Genomic DNA, 22,085 nt, shown 5'->3' with positions numbered 1-22,085 from the left:
TCCTGGCATATCCACGAGATGGAACCAAGCAAAACTAACCTTCTGGGGTTGGTTGGATTAAAAGCTGTTGATGCCTACTAGGCACTGTACCACTAAAGATGGTAAAATTACCCTCTTTCATTATTTCTATTTTTTTCAGTTGAAGTCAGAATATTATGCATCTCTGCTGTAAACATAGCTGATGCCAAAGGAAGCACATGCTTACAATTAAAAGAATTATTATGGACCCAAGTCTAACTCCAGCATTGCATTTGGAGTTGTGGGTAAATATGAATACTGCAAATATGAATACATTTGTTCCAAAAAGGTAAATCAAATTCCCTCATTTAGTAAAATATTTACAGATGAAGATGTTTGGAAGTTTCTAAGTAGAGATAACTGATAGCTGTTGCTGCAAAAACTAACCTAAACACAAATGTATAAAGACATTCATTTCTTCCCTATGATCAGAGATGAATGTAAGCAAAACAATGGATTTTGATTTTGAGGAAAATTAGTTGTATCAAAAGAGTGGGGGTATGTAAAAAGGAGCTAGTGAGGGTTGAAGAGTTATATGTACAATATACTTTAAAAAAGAAAAATAATCCCTCACCATTCACAGTCTTAAAAAGATAGTGCCCCACTCTTGGCAAGATTCAAGAGTATTCAGCAGATGTTTTACTAAAACCATAAGAATTTGGTGAGGTTGAGTGAGTCTGATAGAAAGAAAAGCAATTGTCAATATTGGCAGTATTGAAAGGGCAGGGAGTTAGGTTGTAATGTATGCAATAACGAGATCCATTGTTAAGATGTGTCATAAGTCGGATTTATTTACATAACATACTGTATATACATACATACATATATACATACTGTATATGTATAATATACTTTAAAAAAGAGAAATTATCCTGCACCATTCACAGTCTTAAAGTATTGGATAGCATATAAATTCCACTACTATCCTTGCAATTATGAGAATGGTGTAATATCTTGGTCAAGTAACTTGGACATTTGGTTAATATATGCATTTCAGTAAATTGTACCTAGCAAATTATTGTAAATTACTAGTTGGAAAAGCAGCATGCTATAAGCCCAAGAGATCTAACAGGAAGAAATAGTCCAGTGAGGAAAGGAAATAAATGAATAAATTATATGAAAAGTAATGAATAATTGATATAAAGTATTTTATGATCATTAACAATATTAGAATAGGTCTCTCATATATAATCTATGAAGAGAGACTTATGATAACTGGTTCAACATGAAAACAATTGCAGCAAGTTTGAACTTATTAATTTCTACCAATTAAACTGCCTGATTAGGAAGATCATTCGACAATCTAGTCACAGCAGGAATAAAACTTCTAGAATACTGTGTAGTATCGAGCCTTATGATGGAGAAGGCATGTTGGTTAGAATTAACTGCATACCCAATACTAGGTGCAGGATGGTACAGTCTGGAAAGATCTGAATGCAAAGGATAGTCAGGATTATGAAAACCTTATGCAACATGCATAAAGAACTGACTGAATAACAGCACCAGAGATTAATATCAAGATTAGGAATAAGAAATTTGATAAACCACAATTTTTCGTACAACAAATTAAGATTAGTTTTAGCCGCAGAAGATGAGACAGGAAAATATTATTCAAATTAAGTAGGAATAAAAGAATTAAAACGCCAAAAATCTGAAAAAGACTTTCTCAATAGGCTAATTTTTTGTGCAATTGAAGAACAAACAGATTAAATCTGTTTTTCAGAAGTAAATTTTCAATCAAGAATCATACCTAAGATTTTAAAGGAGTTGCATATAGTTAATGAACATTATCAATACAGAGATTCGGATGTTTAGAACCCCCTGTCCTTGATCTACTTACAACCATACTTTGAGTTTTGTTAGGGTTCAACTTCATGCCCCATAATTTGCAGCATGCACAATTTCAGCAAGCCTTAATCTACATTCAGGAATTGGAATTGAGGCAAAAAGATTAGCAGCATCTGCCTATGCAATGATCTTCTTTTCTAGGCCAAACCACATAACATGTGTATATACAGTAGTATGAAAAGTAATGGAGCAAGAATACTGGCCTTGAGGAAAACCAGATATCCCATTCCTACACTCTCTATGGTACCCATCAACAGCAATGCTTTGCAATTTGTTATTTATAGATTCAATAATGATATCAGGGATAGTAGGGTATTTAGCCTCAATTGAAGACCTCTTGGACACAAAAAAAAAGAGGCAGTTCAAGGCCCTCACTCTGTCAGGATCCAAATGTGTGGAGCTTTCGGTCCATCAGATGGCTAACCTGAAGAAGCGAGACATGGTGGCCAGGTAGAACTTACGTCTTAGAAGTAGAGGAAATCGAACCAAGATTCACTTCTTCACTGAGTGAGGTCATTTAGGATGCCACAAACCTCCTCCTGAAACAACCATTCCAGGTCACCTCCCATTCCTAGGCAAACTTTAGGTCCAGCTTCTAGACTGTAGTTGAATAGAAGTGACTACAGAGCTGCACCTTCAACATTGTGGAACCATACGGATTTTGAGTAGCCTTTTCATCAACAAAGGTCAAGGAACCACAATCGTAGATGTAAGTGAGGTTCTCACTCATGCTAGGGGTGGAAATTCCCCCATTCAGCCACCACCAGTTGGGGATGCCTGACAGAGAGATGGATTAGGTGGCAATTTCACATGAACTAACAATGAACGGTGGTCATTCTTTGGATTGGTTACCACTTCCCATTCACTAACTCTCCCCCTCATCTAAATCCAGTTTCAAGATCGTTGTCCTTCTCTCACTGACAAACGAAGAAAGACCTCGCTCTGCTTTTAGAGATGCAGACCATGTTCTGAAAAGGCCTTTGAGAAGAAGTCCAGGATGGCCTTTTGGGCTTTTTCAGCTGTCTGTTTCTTGTCAAAGAAAAGCCTCAGGTGGTTGGAGACTTGTAATAGATATGTTTCTGGTTGAAGAAAAGCCTCAGGTGGTTGGAGACCTGTATTAGATATGTTTCTGGTCGAAGTAAAGCCTCAGGTGGTTAGAGACCTGTAATAGACCTCTCAGTCCTAAACAAGTTCAATTACCAGACTGGGTTCAAGATGGAAACTCCCAGCATGGTCAGACATGTGGTAAGGAAGAACAATTTTATGATCTCTCTCAATCTCAAGGATCCATAATTCCAAATCCCCATAATTCATTCTTCAGGAAAATATATATGTATTGTCCTAGGAAGCAAGGACTTTCAATTCAAAGTTATTTGTTTTGGGCTGTCCACAACACCCAGGTATTCAGTTTAGGGTTTACATTGGTGTCAGCATGGGCTCATACCAGCGGAAGTCGTCTGATTTAATATCTGGACAACTAGCTGATATTGGCAGACTCAGATTCCCAACTTCTCATCATCTGGATAGACTTCTCTTGTTTTGTTACCATTTGTGGATTGTGGCGAATCTAGACAAGTCCAAGCTTTCTCCAAAGCAAGCAATTATATATGTGGGCATGATCAAAGATATTGTAAAAAAAAAGGTGTATCCATCCGAAGATAAGGTAACCTGATTCAGGAAGGTAGTTCAGCTTTCCACTAACAGTTACCAGCACAACAATGGCAACAATTTCTGGGTCACTTGATATGTACTGCATTTACTGAAATGTGTTCTTTCAGTGACACAATATTTATACTGATAGAAACCTATTAAAGTCAATATTAGGCAGTATAGTAGGTTACTTAGTGTATTAGTGAACTGTGCGTAGGCAGTGGACAGTGAGTTAGTAGGGTAGGTATTAATCCCCCCAGGTCAGCAGTTATTCACAGATTCTTGCTTTTTGCACCTATCTCTGTCACCTAACCCCCGAATATGTTTTGGGGCTCTCCCTTAGAATGTTCTCTAGATCTTCTGTTCACAGATGTGTTGAAGAGAGGGTGGGAAGCCCATCTCATGATTATCTGACTTCAGGACAATGGTCAAAAGAGGGCAAGTCTCTTAACATATTTTTTTTGGAGTTGAAGGCAGCTTACTTAGCACTTCAACACTTCCTGTATCTTCTAGTCAGTCACTTGGTTGCATTGATGAACAACAATACAGCCATAGTGGCATATATCAACAAGGAAGGCAGCACATTGTTGGTGCCTGAATGGGCAATCCGTAGTCCTCTCAGCCCGGTTCATTCCTGGCAAGAAGAATGTCATGGCTGACATATCGAGTCATAAGGGTCATATAGTTGGGTCAGAATGGTCTTTATATCCTCAACCAGTGACAAAGCTTCTGACTTTATGGAGTTTCCTGACAATAGATGTATTTTCTACAAATCTGAACAGAAAACTGTTAGTTTACAGCTCAACAATGCCAGACCTGGCAGCAGCACTCGAGTTCAGGGGTTAGGGGAGTTGTATTAGTGTTAATCATTATTGTGAGGAGGGAATAATGATATAAATAAAAAAGAATATTTTAGGCAAAGAAAGTTTTAGACTATCTGACACCTTAAAGAAACCCAATTTGCCTTTCGAAGAATTAATTCCTCCACCAATAATGCCAGTGAGAGCCGACTCCCAGATATCACCTCTCTACCCTCTCTCAAAGGAATGGTACTACCATAATTAGAGTAATTCAAGTGTAAGCCAAACCCACATGACAGGACTGAGAGAATTGCAACAATACAATTGTCCCCATTAATCATAGTAGCAGGAAAACTGGTCATAATACCAAGAGTTTTATCTTGAAGAACTAGCCCAACTGTTGAATCTGAGAGGCCAGATCTTTTAAGAGATAGTCCTACATATCAGAATGGAAATATGGACATTTCTTTGCATCAAACATTATTGTGTAGTTGGCAAAATACCCACAGGTCCCACAATTGGTTTTAGAAATGACTCCAATCCCAGCAAAGGTATCTTTTCTAGTATTAAGATAGTGGAAAGAGGATGAAAGGTTGGACAGCACTGTGGGAGAAATTTGATAAAATATGAAAGTTGAATAAGTGATAAAAAATAGTAAAGGCAATTGAGAGACATTTATAGACATTTATAGTCAAACTAAGGAAAAGTGTATTCCCCACTTCAAAAGCTCCTTGCCCTTCACAACATGCAACATGTAAACAGATGAGATATCGTGTTGAAGCTGAATGACTTTGTCAAGACATTCTCTCAGTAAGATGGGAGAGGGTTGATAGAATGGTAAATTTAGTACTAAGGAATCCTGATCTAAAACTACAGTATACTAGTGCTAGCATTAACTTCTCTTTTTTCTTACATTTATCATTCCATCTCTTCCTTTTAGTCTCATATTGAAGAAAATCATCAATCTTATTGTAAACAGTAGCTCACTCACTACTTCAATTCAGCATGGTACACCATTTTTTGTGACATGCTATATACAGAAATATGCTTATATACCTTGCATCTCTCCCTAATATGCTTGAGCAAACTTGGTTTACATACCTACAATATTCCTGAACAAAGACAGTAAAAACACACCACAAATATCAAAGATGACGATAGATAGATCTTAGATAAATCAGAACACGAAGAGTCGAGTAGCTTTGGTGAATGACATGGAGATAACGCAAGACACGGTGACACAGTTGGAGATAGACTCAGGCAATATAAGGAGATAAACTATCCTAAAGCAAAGGTGCAATTTCTATTACTTGGTTTTATTATTGAGATGGCCTCTCTTTGTTAAGATATTAGCTACTGTATATCATATTTAAATAAGTGTTGTAATAAGATTTTTTTCTGTAACTTGAATTAATCTCACAAACACTGTCTTAAGCTACACTAGTTTTCAAATTTTGCCAGTTTTCCACCGAGGCTATGACCATATCTTTGAAGCCTAGTAAACAAACTAAAAATTTCAGGTGAAAAATATAAATGAAAGAAAAATGTCAATATAAGAAAATTTTGATTTTTATGATCTGATACCCACATAGGTAATTGTGTATATTTTTCCCCATTTGTGCTTCTTTAAGTAAGCTGTAGTTATTGTAATCCTTTTCTATGCAGTTGTTGAATGCAATTCATAAAACATGCTCTTATTTTTGTTTTTTTTATTCCAAACAGTGAAGGCCACTCTCATATAGGTCTCGTTACCATGGTGTTGTCTTTGGCGGGCGAAGCACCTGTAGCAGGAGATCTCACAGTTCAACAGAATATTCTCACCGTTGCCTCAAACATTATTACGGGTAAGATTCCAGCCATATTGTCATCAGTAAATTGAAGTATTCAGACTCTGGTTTATGTATTTATAAAACATTATTAGATAACCCTAGAAAGTATTACAATTTTGATTTATTGCTTTTGAATTTCATGGCTCTATATTGTAAATGGTTAGGCTGATGGCAAGATTTTTTTGTGGAGTGTTTCTATTAAAGGGATTTTGATCTAGGCAAAATCTATTTTTGGGTGAGATAGCCTTGTCGTCCTGATGGAAGTTCCTCTAGGCAACTTTCTACTCGGGATATTTCCTGCGATTGGATATACCAAAGAATTTTACCTATAGAGGGTATCACAGAGTTACTACCCCTGGAGCTAATATCCCGAAATGTATCGTGTACAGTGTGCCCTCGCTACTTCGCGGTTCGACCATCGCGGATTCACCACTTCGTGGGTTTTTTTTTCATAATATATATATATATATATACATATCGCGGATTTTCCGGAAATTTTGAAAATACCGCGATATCTGAAGACCCCAAATACGATATTTCGTTACCTGTACTGTAATTCCATTAATACTGTAATTAGTAATATCTGCTCTTACTGATTGTTCATTGCATTACATATGACATATAATTCAGCGCACAAAGAAATAAAACACGAAAAAGAATGTGATCATACGATAATACAGTACTGTATACAGTACGTAGTAAAATTAAATCGAACATGAAACGCAAATCAGATGCAGTCATACCATATTAGAATGGTGTAAGGCTGCTGATGGCTACTACTGTACTACAAATGTAATGGATGTGCATCTTTTCCATGAATCTTTTGTATGTATAACGTACGTAGTACTGCATCCAATAATATTCTTTGTTGCAAAAATCACATCTCGAATAAGCGTACGAGAGAGAGAGAGAGAGAGAGAGAGAGAGAGAGAGAGAGGAGACACGTATCCTACAACAAAACAAGCGTAAAATAGCGTATGTAAAGCTGTATTATTATTATTGTTGTTGTTGTTGTTATTAAAATTATTATTGTTATTATTATTATTATTATCATTATTATTATTATTATTATTATTATTATTATCATTATTTATTATTATTATTATTATTATTACTGTATATGTAGGGTACCTTGTACTTTGAATTGATAACCTACGTAGCATATAAGACGGGTTGTGATTGGTTCAAGCGCTGATAGATGACGAATCAGAACCCAAGTTTTGTTATCTAGCCTGTGATTGGTGTTTTGCCCGCATCTCCAACTTCCAGCATCTACGTATTCGCGGCCACTCTCTCTCCCGCCGTATCGCTGTGTAGACGTTGTTAAGTTATTGTGAACTTTAATCTGTGCTGTGCGTGACTGTTTTAAGTTGAACTTTTTGTTGAACTTTCTGTTAAACCCTACTGTACAATGCCTCCCAAGCGTTCTGCTTCTACTAAGGCTGGTAGTGAGCCTAAACGCCACCGAAGGATGATGACGATTGCTGAGAAGGTGACGCTTCTCGATATGTTAAAAGACGGTAGAAGTTACGCGGCCGCAACCCGCCATTTTTGAGTCAACGAATCCACCGTTCGCTATATCAAGAAGGACGAGGCGAACATTAGAAAGACGGCTACCATCACCTTTAGCAGATCAGCGAAGCGAGTCGTTACAACGCGTAATAAAACGATCGTACGCATGGAAGGTGCTTTAGCAGTGTGGATTGCCGACTGCCGGAAGAAGAACATAGCCTTGGATACAAACACTATCCGAACCAAGGCTTTGAGCTTGTATGAGAATTTTGCGGCAAAGGAACCTCAAGACGACGATGGCGACCATGCTAAAGAAGATGATGATGTAGATGAACCTCAACCAGGGACATCCACTGATTCCCAGCGTCAGAAACAACGTTTTTCCTCCAGCAAAGGATAGTTCACGAAGTTTCAGAAACGCTTCGCCCTGAAAAGCGTTTCCCTGCATGGCGAGGCTGCTTCCGCTGACACTGCCGCTGATGAAACTTACGGGAACGAGACGTTCAAGAATATTATCGCCGAAGGTAGATACAAGCCGGAACAAGTGTTTAATATGGATGAGACCGGCTTGTTTTGGAAGAGAATGCCGTCGCGAACTTTCCTGTTCAAAGAAGAAGCCAAAGCCTCTGGCTTTAAAGCATTCAATGATTTCGTTACCCTCGTGATGTGTGGCAATGCTCCTGGATTTTTGCTAAAGCCGGGGCTTATTTACAAGTCGAAAAATCCTCGCGCTTTGAAAAATAAGAATAAGAATGTCCTTCCCGTGTACTGGATGCATAATCCAAAAGCATGGATTACGAAGATGCTGACCTCCAACTGGTTCCACCAGTGTTTCATCCCGCAAGTCAGTCAATATCTCTTAGAGAAGGGCTTGCCATTCAAGATCCTTCTCCTTATGGATAACGCTGGTGGACACGCAACTGACCTGTCGCGTGAGGGCGTTCAGGTTGAGTTCCTGCCACCCAACACCACGTCATTAATTTAACCGATGGACAAGGGGGTTATCAGGGCGTTCAAGGCCCTCTACACGAAGAATACCTTGGTGGGCCTCGTTGCGTGTGTGGATGCTGCCCAAGAAGATGAAGATGAAGATTTTAATTTGAAGGCGTACTGGCGGCAGTACACCATAGCCACGTGCCTGCAGAACATTCAGAAAGCACTGCAAGAAATGAAAACCTGCAACCGTGAATGCGAGCTGGAAGAAGATGTGGCCCCAGACTGTTTACGACGACGAGGGATTTACTCCGTCTGAAATCCAACACTCTACAATATGCAAATCTGTGCAGCTGCGATAATTGGAGGTGACGGGTTTGGCGACATGACGACTGAAGACGTCAACGAGTTGTTGGACTGCCATTCCCAGCCCCTAACTGACGCAGACCTAGAAGACCTGACGAAATCGGCCAGTGAAGAAGAGAGCGAAACACAGGAAGAGACCCAAGAATGTCGAAGAAACGGGCTTAACATTAGAACGGCTTGCCAAGGTCTGCAACCATATAAAGGAGGTGAAAGAAATGTTGCAGGAGTGGGACGAGGATATGGTTCGGTCTATGCAATTCTGCAACAAGATCGATGAAGACATGACTCCCTACAGGATGCTCTTAGAGCGAAAAAAGAAGCAGCGGCAGCAACTTCCGATCACAATGTTCTTCCAGCCTCGCAAAAAAGAGCCAGTTCCTCCTGCTAGTACGCCTTCGGAAGAAATTGAAGAAGTTTCCGAGGAAGAAGTTGAAGAGGTGTCCCAGGAAAAGACACCTCCGTCTGAAGAGACGTAAAATACTATCATTGGCTGCACAGTAGAAGACATCATCAGCTTCATTATCATCATACTGTGCAGCAAATTCATCGCCATCATCATTCAAGTTTTTCTATAACTTCTTTCGTGGTGAGTACAGTAACAATCTTTATTTTTTACTTTAATATTCTAACATTTTAATATTTGTGCCTGTTTTAGTTTAGTACTGTATGCATTAAGTTAAAGGGAAGGTTTTAAAAGTCTGAAGAGTATACATGTTGTAACCTATCATATTTTTTTTGTTTAAAATTTACATTTACGTACGTAAAACAATCTCTCTCTCTCTCTCTCTCTCTCTCTCTCTCTCTCTCTCTCTCTCTCTCTCTCTCTCTCTCTCTCTCTCTCTCTCTCTCTCTCTCGTAAATTGTTTTCCTGCTTTGCTATGTACAGTATGTATTGTATGATTTTATATAGATACGGTAAATAATATTTGTAATACTGTAACATATTTTCTAAAAGCTTTTACTCTAATATCATTATTTATCACTTTCATCATGCGCGTTAAATGCCTTCGTTTCAGGCGGCGTCATAAAGAAAAACATTTCACTTGGAAGTCCTAAGAAAAATTAAGTAAAACATTGGTAATAACAAAATCAACATACTGTATAATCAATATAATCGATGCAAAAACTAACCTATACACAGATGTGTACACTAAATGCATTTTTTTCTTCATTATGATCAGAGAAAGGTAAACAAAACATTGGTTGCCATTTTTTATCGTGCTTTTTGGCGTGTTTAGGAAAAGCATGATATAAAATCGCCTTTAATATTTGTGCCTGTTTCAGTTTAGGGTACTGTAGTACATGCATTAAGTGTTCTGTACATTAAAGGGTAGTTTGTTAACAGTACTACGTACAAGGGAAGGTTTTAAAAGTCCGAATATACATGTTAAATAAATAAGTAAATATGGTGTCACTACTTCGCGGATTTTCACCTATTGCGGTTGGGTCTGGAACCTATCTACCACGATAAACGAGGGTTCACTGTATATAACAGGCACATGTTTAAAACAACCGCTGATATCCTTCCCCGAATAGAGTTAACTTTGTCTCGAAGGATATGGGATAAGATTGGATACATGGGAGAGCTGTTATAACTCCGATCCCAGTGTGTTACTGTAAACATGTTCGCTGTTTCGCCATTCCAGCAGCAGCCATCGTATGAAACATGGCCTCACATTGAGAATTGAGAAGGGATGAAAAGTGATTGGCGGGTCCATCAGGACGACATGGTTATTTCACCCAAAAGTCGATTTTTCCTATGTCAAAATCCCGTTTTTAGTCACGCCATGTCGTCCTGGTGGAAGTGTACCAGAGAATTAAAAATTCTCAGTTGTGGTAAATTAGAGTTTTAACCACATACGTGCACTTTACTATCAAGCTCTCTGATTATAGAAGATTTAGAATCTTTCCAAGATTCGTGTATCTCATGATGGTTTGTTTTTGTAAACTGTAATGAAATCAAACAGTTATCATTACAGTCCCACTCACTGTGAAGAAAGTACCTTTTTAAGAACACGTATCAACTTAGCAATAGTCTGTAAAAAGGAGGACTAAAAATTAGAGGTACTATATATTACTTTTTATTTAGGAACAGTAGGTCTGTATAAAAGAAATGCAAAAACATGTATAATCTTTTATTATTTCCAAAAGCATATAAATGTAACAAAATTGGTGCAACAATATTTACATATTTTGAGCTTAAAACAAGAGATGTTTACACCAGTAACACTGTATAGAATAGAATAGTAACATCATTCCCTATGATAAAGATAAGATCACCAGGAAACTCTTCAATATAAACAGTTTATAACACATTGCAAATTAGAAGATAATTCAACTCGCACTATGCACACTGCAATAGTTCCATATTATGCAGTCCACAAGAGTCCATGCACAACACTAAGAAGCAGGTTTAATCACTCTACCTGCTGCCACAACAAAGTGTTTAATTTCTTCAAATTGTCATGAGTAATGTTTGGAAAACACTTGAAAAATTTCCTCCCGGTATAGGCTTGTAAGCCCTGAAAGAACATGTACTGGAAAAAGTTCAAGGAAGATGCAACTTTCCTAGGATCATGACCCGATGGCACACTATCCGGTTCAGCCCTTCTGATAAAGTAGATGAGTTTGGACCTTAGCTGTTTCAAAACAGATTAGATCCTGTTGTTTCCCCTTTAAAAAGTTGTCCGCCTTTAAAGGCCTCACTCTTTGACAGATAAGCTTTAAGTCATTCCACAGGGCACAGAGAAGGAGCTTCCTTTTGAGGAACGATCTTCCAAGGCCCCCAACGTTTCATGGGGAGTTCATTTTTTTGCCAGGAATACAGGATCTGGATATAAATTAACTTCTCCTGACTCCGAGAATTCGATGAGGCCATCATCCCTTGATAGTGCCACATTCTCACTGACTCTAGCACCAAAAGCCATAGCTAATAAAAAGATCGTTGTTTGAGTAAAATCTCTCAAAGAAGCAGACTACCTATCTATTGAGGAGGCTAAGTGCAATACTTTGTCCAAAGACCATGAGATGGTTTTGGGGGTAGCATTTGGTTTCAGTTTAGCACAAGCTTTCGGGATCTTAATGAACAGTTGACTGTTGAGCTCTATATCGAAATCATAATTGATAAGTCCGATTAGGGCCAATTTACATGAGGAAATACTTGTGGAGGCCAGATCCTGTTCATGTAGTGTAATGAAGAATGATAAACAGAAGTCCATTGTAATCAAAGTAGGCTTATGTTTCTTAACAAACTCCACCTACTTCTTCCAAGAGAACAAGTATTGTCTTTTTGTAGTAGAGGACTTGTATTCTTTTATAAAATCAATCCTTTCCTTCGAAACTGTATTTTCTTTCAGAAGCCAGGACGAGAAAATCATGAGCTGAAGGTTGTTCGTTAACCAAGAGGAAAAGAAGACAGTCTCCTGTTGAACATCATGGGACACCTTTAATATTGGCAGAGGAATCTGGTGAGATTTGATTCCTGGAACAAGAGGGTACCAATTGCTCTTGGGCCAATTTGGGGTCACTAATGCTGCTGTCCCCTTGAAAGTCTGTAGCTTGTCCAGGACCTTCAGAAGAAGATTGAACGGTGGAAAAAGGTAAATGTGACTCTACTGGTTCCAATCCAGTGACATTGCATTTATCCCCACTGCATCCGGATCTAAATTTGGTGCTACATACCGGGGAAGCTTCTTGTTGAAGCTCGTCACAAAGAGATTTACTAGCAGTTATGAGACTTGTTCCAGAACGAAACAGAATGATTATTCGTCCAGGGACCATTCTGTTTCCAGAGGCTTCAGTCTTGATAGGGCATCCAATGTTACATTGCGAACCGCTTCTAAGTGAACTGCAGAGAGTGGCCAATTTCTTCGCTTTGACAAAGTGAGAATGGCCAGCATTACGAGATTGAGCTGTTGAGATCTCGAACCCTGTCTGTTGATGCAGTGGACTTTCATCTTGCTATCGAGAACTAACCTTGATGGGTGATTTCTTCTTCGGGTTCAATCTTTTCAGAGAAAGAAACACTGCCATGGCTTCCAGAATGCTGATATGGAATTGTTGAAATGCAACTGACCACTGACCCTGTATCTTCTTGGTGGGATATGACCCCTTAAACCCCGTTCCGAGGCATCCGTTTGGATTGTCACTAACTGAGGAGGAAACTGAAGAGGGACTTGTCTCAACAAGCTCATGGCAGTGGACCATGGCTTGAGCTGTTTGCACAGTAAAGCCTGGGTTTTGTGGCGATCATTTCTTCGAGCATTTAATTCCTTTCTTCTCCAAACTCTGTTTTGGCATCCTTGAGTCTTGCTTTTAGGATTGGGTTTGTAACTGCAGCAAATTGTAGCGAGCCCAAGAATCTTTCCTGATGACATCTGGTGATCATCTTCGACTGAAGCAGACACCTTATCGAACTTGCTATTTCCTTCCTCTTGTCCTGAGGCTGAGAAGGAATTTTTGACTTCAAATCCCAGTGCAGACCTACCCACTGGAATTTTTTTAGCTGGAGATAACCTGGACTTCTCGAGGTTTATTTGGAAACTCAGGTATTGAAGAAATTTTGATAACTTCCAGAGCTGCAAGAAGACATTCCGACTTAATCGTAGCCAAAATAACCAGTCGTCGAGATATACCATCACTTGAAGACCTTTGTTCCCTAGTTGTTGAACTATGGTCTCAACTAGTTTTTTGGGCTCAGGCCATGTCGTCCTGATGGAAGGTTCCTTTAAGTAGCTTCCTAGGGTATATTTGACTACAGTGATATTCCTAGAGATATCCAGAATTATAACTCCTGGCGTGAACATCCCTAAAGTTCCCCTTTAGGGATATCGCATAGTATCAGAGGACGTATTCTTGACACACCACATAGCAATCCTCACCCCGAATAGCGTTTACTCTTCGAGGGGGAAAGTGGCAAAAAACAAAAGGGAACCGTTGATAAGGTACCCTTCCTCCGTTACTATTTGAGTATCAAGATGGCGCCATCATCGCCGCCATGATTTTCCTTTATCTGTAGCGAACTTGCTCAGTGATTTTCCTGGTTGCTCTCTCGTTATTGGATTATTTTGGTTTTATCATGCAATCTCCAGCCTCTTCTGCCTCTGAAAAGTTGAGTATTTGATCTTTACGTTGTATAAATTTTAGCTCTTAACCTTTTTGTGAAATTAAATCAAGTTAATTTAACTTATGGAAGAGCTGTTGCCTGAACAGGAGGTGTCATGGGCGCTGTCGTTCGTAACGCATGAGTTATTTAGTTAGCCAGAACAACTTTTCCCAGTATAAATAGCATAAATAATGTTAACTATTTAGTCTTCATTGCTCGGAGTTTTTTATATTATGTCGATAGTATTCGTAATAGTTTCGGCGAATTAGGTAACAGAACCTTGCTTACGCTAAGCTTCCTATTCTAGGCGTTTCAGTTTACTTTCATGCATGTTATAATAGACATTCAATCCTAGTGTGATGAAATTAAATGAAGCTTTTAGGCAATTTATACATGTAAGATATACTGATTGTATAATGATTTCCTCTTCTGAAGATAGTATAAGAGAGAGTTTCGGTGATTTAGGTAGTCAATTCTCGCTGCCACTGGGCTAGTGGCTTTAGTATACTTTCATACATGTTCCCCAGTTACCCTCGTGTATCATTTTATCAATTCAGGCGGAGATAGATATCTCCTAGAATTATTATATAAAGTGATACTTGTCTCCAGTGGAGATTTAGCCCCTCTTGAGTTTAGCCTTAGGCTACAACCCTAGTTAGTCGTGCCTCGAGTTGTCATTCAGGCAGGCCTAGGCTAGGGTTTTCTGTCCCTTCCCCGTAACCACAGATGGCAGGTTTTGGGTTTTGGTCAGAACCTCAGAGTAGATAGTCTTGTGCCGGCAGCTAGCCAGCAGGGTGAATAGTCATTCCCCTGTCGGATTATGCTGCCAGCATAGGAGGCTAGACCTCCCTAGACCACACCTGAAGGCCTTATATGATATTGCTACCTTCTCCCTGTGGTCTAGTTGACTAGTCCTGTGCTTGCAGACCCTAGACTTAAGAATAGACATTCTTCTGCTGCCTAGGATGGCGCTGGCACTGGAACTCTGTTTCTCTCTTGTTTAGGAGGGGCAGCAAGATTGCTGCCGGCCCCTTTTCTGTATTGGCAGACCTTAGGCTGGAGAATAGTTATTCTCCTGCTGCCTAGGATGGCGCCGATACTGTAACAGTTTCTTAAGGTGTGGACCCCCCCCCCCCCACACCTCTGTCCTTTAGTGATGGCCTAGCCATCGCAACCCTTTGGCCGTTGTCCTAGAATCTCACCGCTTGCCGGCAGGTTGTACGGCCGGCTTGGGCCTCTGCGTGTAGTGGCCTAGTCGCTCAGCTTTCCCTTATGGACACAAGGCTCCGGGAGTGCTGTGCTGGCTGGGCTGGCTGCTGGCAGAGGATCTCTCAGGGCTCCATAAGCCGATTATCAACTCATTAATAGCCAACCTTCCTTGGCTGACTGACCAGACAGCCTTCACATGCCTGTCAGTTACCATCTTCGGCTCACAGATTGCCGATTCACTGATCATTGGCAGTTCACCGTTCACCAGCAGTTCGTGACTCGTACTTACTAGTCAAACTCTGCCCATGGTTCCCTAGATCAGAAGGCATACAACACACTTCTCGCTACTCACCGTTTGCCATCACACCAATCCACTAAAGTGATCGGCAAACGATTCACAACCCCCATTAACGGCTTGTCGACAATTGGGTACTCGCGAGCACTCTCCAACTGCACAGTAACCACGATACCCAGCCGTTAACCATTGATTAACATTCGCTGAACTGATGCTGCTTCAAGGAATAGCATCAATCCTATCAGGGCGCATGGTAGGGTTAAACGTTGCCTTACTTCTATCAGTGTTCTCTCCCAGGGAAGAATCCTTACATAGGGTATCACGTCCCATCCTTTACGCCACGAGTTAAGACCCCAGCGTCAACAATCTTCCATGCGAAAGGATCCGCAAGGAGCTGTCCTTTTGGATTGATGTCCACACCATGTTGGAGTTCGGACAAGGACTAAGACCGCAGGTCTTCATTTGCACGCTGGACTTTATCCAGAAATTCAATAGATTAAATATCCCGGCAAACAATGTAAAACTCTTGAGTCTTGACGTAGAATCCCTATTTACAAAGGTCCCGATTAATGATGTACTAGGTTTCTTGAGGGATAAATTAATCCCCTATGAAGATCACTTCACCCCTCGGTATTGAAAAAACAATTAAGTTAATTAAACTAAGTGTGTCAAATAACGTATTCTCTTTCAATGGAAATTTTTACAAACAAAAATTTGGTTGTAGAATGGGCAGGCCGTTATCTCCAATTTTAGCCAATCTCTACATGGAGTACTTTGAAACGGAAATTTTAACAACAATTAAACCTACGAACATGGTTTGGCAACGCTATGTTGATGATATTTTCACATTTTGGGATGATAGCTGGGGAGATTTTAATATATTTTTCTATAATCTAGATTCCCTAGTCCCTAGCACAAAATTTAAAACTGAATGGGAAAAAGATGGAAAATTACCTTTTTTGGACATAATAATTATAAGGGAATTGTCAGGGTACAATTTCACTGTGTATAGAAAACCAATTTCTCTATTTCCTACATTCATTTCTTTAGTTATTACGACATTTCTGTAAAAATTGGAGTAGTTTGTAATTTATTTCTTGGAGGTTTGAGAATCTGTTCCCTGGCCTACCCAAGTAAAGAATTTTAAATCATTCGTAAACAATTCGCCTAGCTATTCTACCCGACATATGTCATAGAAAATGCCATCAACAAAGCTAACACGATATACTGTATTATGAAGATCATGATGTTACTAACCAAACTGATTTTGAAAATAAGATAAAACTCCCATATATAAAAGGTATTAAGAATAAAACAAATAATATCAAAACTGAGAACACCTTTGTTTTTTTTCATATCCCAAGACCATAGGAAGTGCCCTTATTAATGTTTTATTAAAATAAAAGAGATATAGAATCCGGCATTTATAAAGTACCATGTGGGGATTGTCAAAAAGTCTACGTTGGACAAACGGGCCGTTCGCTATCTCAAAGATTATCTGAACCACAAAAGATCTGTAAGGTATGACTATGAAAACTCGGGGATTTTCGTTCACCTTAGAGATTTAGGGCACCAGATTAACTGGAGTGAGTCATCTGTGCTTTTTAAGAGTACCTGTCTGTACAGAAGGAAAATCCGGTAATCAGCCATCATAAATCAATCAAACACAATGAACCTTTCCGGCAACCAATGGAAAGCTGACACAGTGACAGTACCCTTCTCAACCCTATCATTAAGAAGATAATCCGCAGAGACCAACCACCAGATATACATCAGAGGTCAAGACATCCTCCGAGTAGCTCAACAACACGAAGATGCACCTGGATGTAATTAAATTTGGCTAATCCTTCCAGCAATTATAACAACTGTATAACAATTGGAAACACCCTTTTGCTTTCCTATATAAACCGTCACTGTCCACTGTATTCCTCATTTTTACTTTACATCCTGAAGAGGGCCAATGTATATATATATATATATATATATATATATATATATATATATATATATATATATATATATATATATATATATATATATATATATATATATATATATATATATATATATATATATATATATATATATATATATATATATATATATATATATATATATATATATATATATATATGTTTTTTCAAAAAAGCCCATAAAAGAAACATAGGAAATATAAATAAATCACTATATTTCGGCCAAAAAACATTGGCCCTCTTCAGGATGTAAAGTAAAAATGAGGAATATATATATATATATATATATATATATATATATATATATATATATATATATATATATATATATATATATATATATATATATATATATATATATATATATATATATATATATATATATATATATATATATATATATATATATATATATATATATATATATATATATATATATATATATATATATATATATATATATATATACACAGTATTATATTTGTTTATTCCCAAATTGATATAACCCAAAATAATCTCCTATGTTCATATAATCTCTAAGTCAAAATTCATTGCAATTGGTTTATTATTATTGAATGCAGCTTTAGGGGGTCTGTAATTATGGGACTTGTACACCTCCCAAGGTGGGTCTTGATCATAATAAAAATAGCGATGTCAGACTCCCTGATAAAAAAATGCATAAGACTCCATCATTAGATATTCTGCAAGTGTTGTGTACATTTTTCTTTTAAAGTTGAAAAACTTTAGGGTGCCAGCCTATCTGATTTCACGAAAGAGGGTGGTGGGCGATCTGCTCCCACAGCTTCCTTAAGGGGCTTATCAGAGATTCAGGACTGCTTGCGTTAACTTCCTTGGGAAATTTTGCTTAGGAATACACTTTTGTTTTTATGTAGATATTGTAATCTCTCTTTCTTTAGAAAACACATGTGTGCGCACAGACATTGCCTTATATATATATATATATATATATATATATATATATATATATATATATATATATATATATATATATATATATATATATATATATATATATATATATATATATATATATAGATTACTTGCTAAGCTACAACCCTATTTCGAAAAGCAGGCTGCTATAAGCCCAGAGGTTCCAACAGTGAAAATATCCCAGTGAGGAAAGGAAACAAGGAAATAAGGGAAGTAATTAACAATTAGAATGAAATATTTAAAGAACAGCAACCATATAGGATAAAATATTCCACATACCTGTATAAAACTATAAAACCTTTTAATGTAGCTTTTGACTCAAGTTTCTGAGATTTTGGTATTTCAAATGCTTCTAGCAGACTAACATTTTGGCTTTAATAGTGGCTCAATGTCTAGGGTTACGCTTGGCATGTAAATCTGGTGTCTTGCTGAATGGTTTTTTAATTCCATTTTCAAGGTTGAGTAATATCAGTTTAGAATCCAGGTAAGTAGTGAAATTGTCATTTTTATTTTAAAATTTGATATTTAACCGGTAGTTTCTTAGCACTACTTTTAATATCTTGGCTATCTATATTTAGGTATTGCTGTAGAAGCACTTCGACAAGGGAAAGAAGATTTGCCAAGTGGCAACAAGATGCCTTGGTCGCTCTTTGGAATGTCTCAGGTGAGTTGAAGTTTTGGATGACATCTTGTGTTTTGTTCAAGTGAATGTGTCACATTCGATATTTTCTTATAACCAGTATTTATAATCTCTAGTCTCCAAATTGTTCTTGCACAGTTTTTGTATAAATAATAATTTTTTTCCGTCACTTATACAAACCATCATCCTTTACCTAGGAGTATGAAAACAACAAAGCTAGAATACAACAGTTATAAGTTTTAACGAGGTATCAACACCCGCCCAGTAATTACTGGCTCAGTTAGGGATTCAACCCCTATGATTTCAGCTTCTGGTAAAAACAAACCTTATCATCCGACTCTTGGTTTACTGGCATTTTTCTTTCTCGTTTTTCCAGCATGTTTGTAACTTTGTGTGTTTGTCGAAGATACTGACAGACATGCTTGAGGAAGTGTCCCAGTTTGCCGCCATAGACCTGCGGCACATTTATGAGTGCCAGGGTAACGGGTACTCATCAGCTATGTCCATCCGGCAGGGGGCACTCATGTAGTCAAGGGTTGCCTTGTGATGATTGTTGAGAGTGGTCTCCATCCTAGTGGGAGAAGTATGGTAGGATATGTAATAAGTCATTAAAGAGCACTGTCATCAAGGGCAGCCTTGTGATGAGTGTTGGGAATGGTTTTTCTCCTAGTGAGAGAAGTATAGCAGAAGATGGAAGAAGTCTAAAAGGAACTCTTCTCCCTTGGGGTTTTCCTTGAGGTCAAAGAGGGCCAGACTTCCTTCTTCAACTCCCGGTACTATCCCCTCTGACCCTTCTCCGTTGATCTCCTCCGGGGGTCAGTCAAAGAAGAGTGGTGACCCTTTAATCTTGGGGCAGGCTCTGGGGTAAGAGTGTCCTGTTTCCCCTGTTTTCAGAAGGACGATGCCTTATGGATATGGTAGCCCTTCTTGGGGTTGACTGGTTCTCCATCAGGGGGATTACTCTTAGTTTCATTTTCTATAACTAGACAGTCAAAAGAAAAAGGGATTTGATTGCATCACAATATGGCTAATAACCAACCACAGTGCATGGGGCACCGTTGCATGCCGTGTTTCACTACTCTCCTGGTCGTTACGTTAAGAGGATGTATCCCTCCCTCTCTCTATGATGTAGACATCTACATTCACCATGCATACCCTTATAGTGCTTAGGGCTCGTGAATTATGTGTTTTTTCTCTTATTCACTGTCACTCGCGTTACTATCATTATCTGTAAGTTACGAGTTAGTACATTATGTCTAGTAAGCCTAATATCATGTGTTCATTTCCTGGCCATGATGGACATCCATGTGCACCTTCATGAGTTGGGTAGATGTTGATCCGCATCATTTTTGCCCCTCATGCCGTGGCAAGAGATGTTCAATGGAATCACCATGTGAGTACTGTAGGGAGTGGCCGTCCTCCCAATGGAAAAGATATTGATCTCCTTGCAAGAAGTAAACTAAGTGGGATTGCTCTCCTTCATTTTCTTTCAACAGTGGCAAAAAACAAAATTTTATTTTTGCGGTGAAAATTATCCCTCAACCTGGTTCTTCATGTCAGGAACCTACTGAGGCTCCAGTCACAGATGACGATAGTCCTAATAATTTCGTTAATGTTTTATTACCCAGTGTTGATAATGTACAGTTTGAGCTTGAGCCAGTACTTGTAGCAAATCCCTTGGCTATGGCTGCCTCGCTCCCAGAAGATCTGATCTCAGTACCCTCAGCCTCTGATTATCGTATTATGAATAGATCTCCCTCACCACCCTCAAGTGTTTTGAGCGTGGAGCCTTATATGCATGAGTATCCAGAGAAAATTCTTCCACTCTTGGAAGTACCTCCAATCTGAGCGTTGAAAGTCTCTGTGTTCCTGTTTACTGAACCCTAGAGTTGAGAGTGCCATTTTCCTTTGTACTGAGGCAGCCTTGTTAAAAGACCCTTGCATTCAGTCTTCCTTATTTGCTGTTGTTAGGTAACAGTGACAGGTGCAAAAATTGAGTATCCATGAATACTTGCTGCTCTGCGGTGTAAATTAGAACTGAGTACCATGCTTCTCATAAGTCTTGCTATGCATGTTGATGTCATGAGATTCGGGTAATAAAAGTCTGTGGCAGGCATAACTACTACTATTTGTGTTCGATCTACCAGAATCCAGCCTTGGAAGATTCTATCTTCGATTGTCTTCTTACCATTATGACTAAGATACAAGAAGATGATAGAAAGGCCTCTTTTGTCTTTGTTTGTGATTTCATTGCTCACCATAGGGAGTGATTAAGTTCTGTTTGTCCTACCGATCGCCATGGCTTAAGAACTTTAGACTTTGCCTCTGAATCAGGCTGTGAGCATATCATAAGGGAAGCTACTCACAAGTCTAGTAACTCTTGGACCTCGTATACACTGACTCCCCTGCTGTTATAACAAGTAAGGTTGGTTCTCCAGCCGGAACATCTGATCATGCCATGATTTCATTAGTAGTGAAGACTGAGCAGCCTGTCCCTGATGATTCATACTCATGTAAGATTTATATGAAATCTCAAACAGACTAGAATGTGATTTTGCATGATCTTTTGTGCTTGAATTGGTCACAATTGTATAATAGTGTTGATCCTGTTGTCCCTTTGAATGAGAATCCAGTCAACATAATTGATAGGTGTATCCCTTCTTGTGTACTAAGGTACTGAGTGAAAAACAAACCATGGTCCAATGATGACCGATGACCGTAGACATGCTTATTTGGAGAAGCAGTAAGCCTATCATCTTTTAAAGGGTAGCAGATCAGAATTGACCTGGAATAACGATACTTAGCTTACAGGTTTTTCTCAGAGAGTTTATGCTTCAACTGAAAACGAACACAATCTAACCATAAAAGAAACCATATCTGGTACAACCCAGGAACATTAGTGGTAGAATACCCTCAAATCTGCACTATTTGGTGTAGATGCAACAGTCCCTACTTTA

At 38.6% G+C, this 22,085-nt stretch overlaps 1 protein-coding gene across 1 annotated transcript in view; it reads left to right on the top strand.

The window, feature by feature from the left end:
• LOC137645504 (huntingtin-like) overlaps positions 1 to 22,085 on the top strand; it is a 330,048-nt gene that overhangs the window by 107,190 nt on the left and 200,773 nt on the right. Inside the window, 2 exon segments of the mRNA XM_068378310.1 lie at positions 6,039 to 6,160; positions 19,067 to 19,152. Coding sequence (XP_068234411.1) covers positions 6,039 to 6,160; positions 19,067 to 19,152 — 208 coding nt within the window.

Source organism: Palaemon carinicauda, chromosome 8 (genome assembly GCF_036898095.1).
Source record: "Palaemon carinicauda isolate YSFRI2023 chromosome 8, ASM3689809v2, whole genome shotgun sequence".
Lineage (NCBI taxonomy): Eukaryota > Metazoa > Arthropoda > Malacostraca > Decapoda > Palaemonidae > Palaemon > Palaemon carinicauda.
The sequence above is the reverse complement of the archived record's forward strand: the minus strand, read 5'-3'. Positions and strand labels throughout refer to the sequence as shown.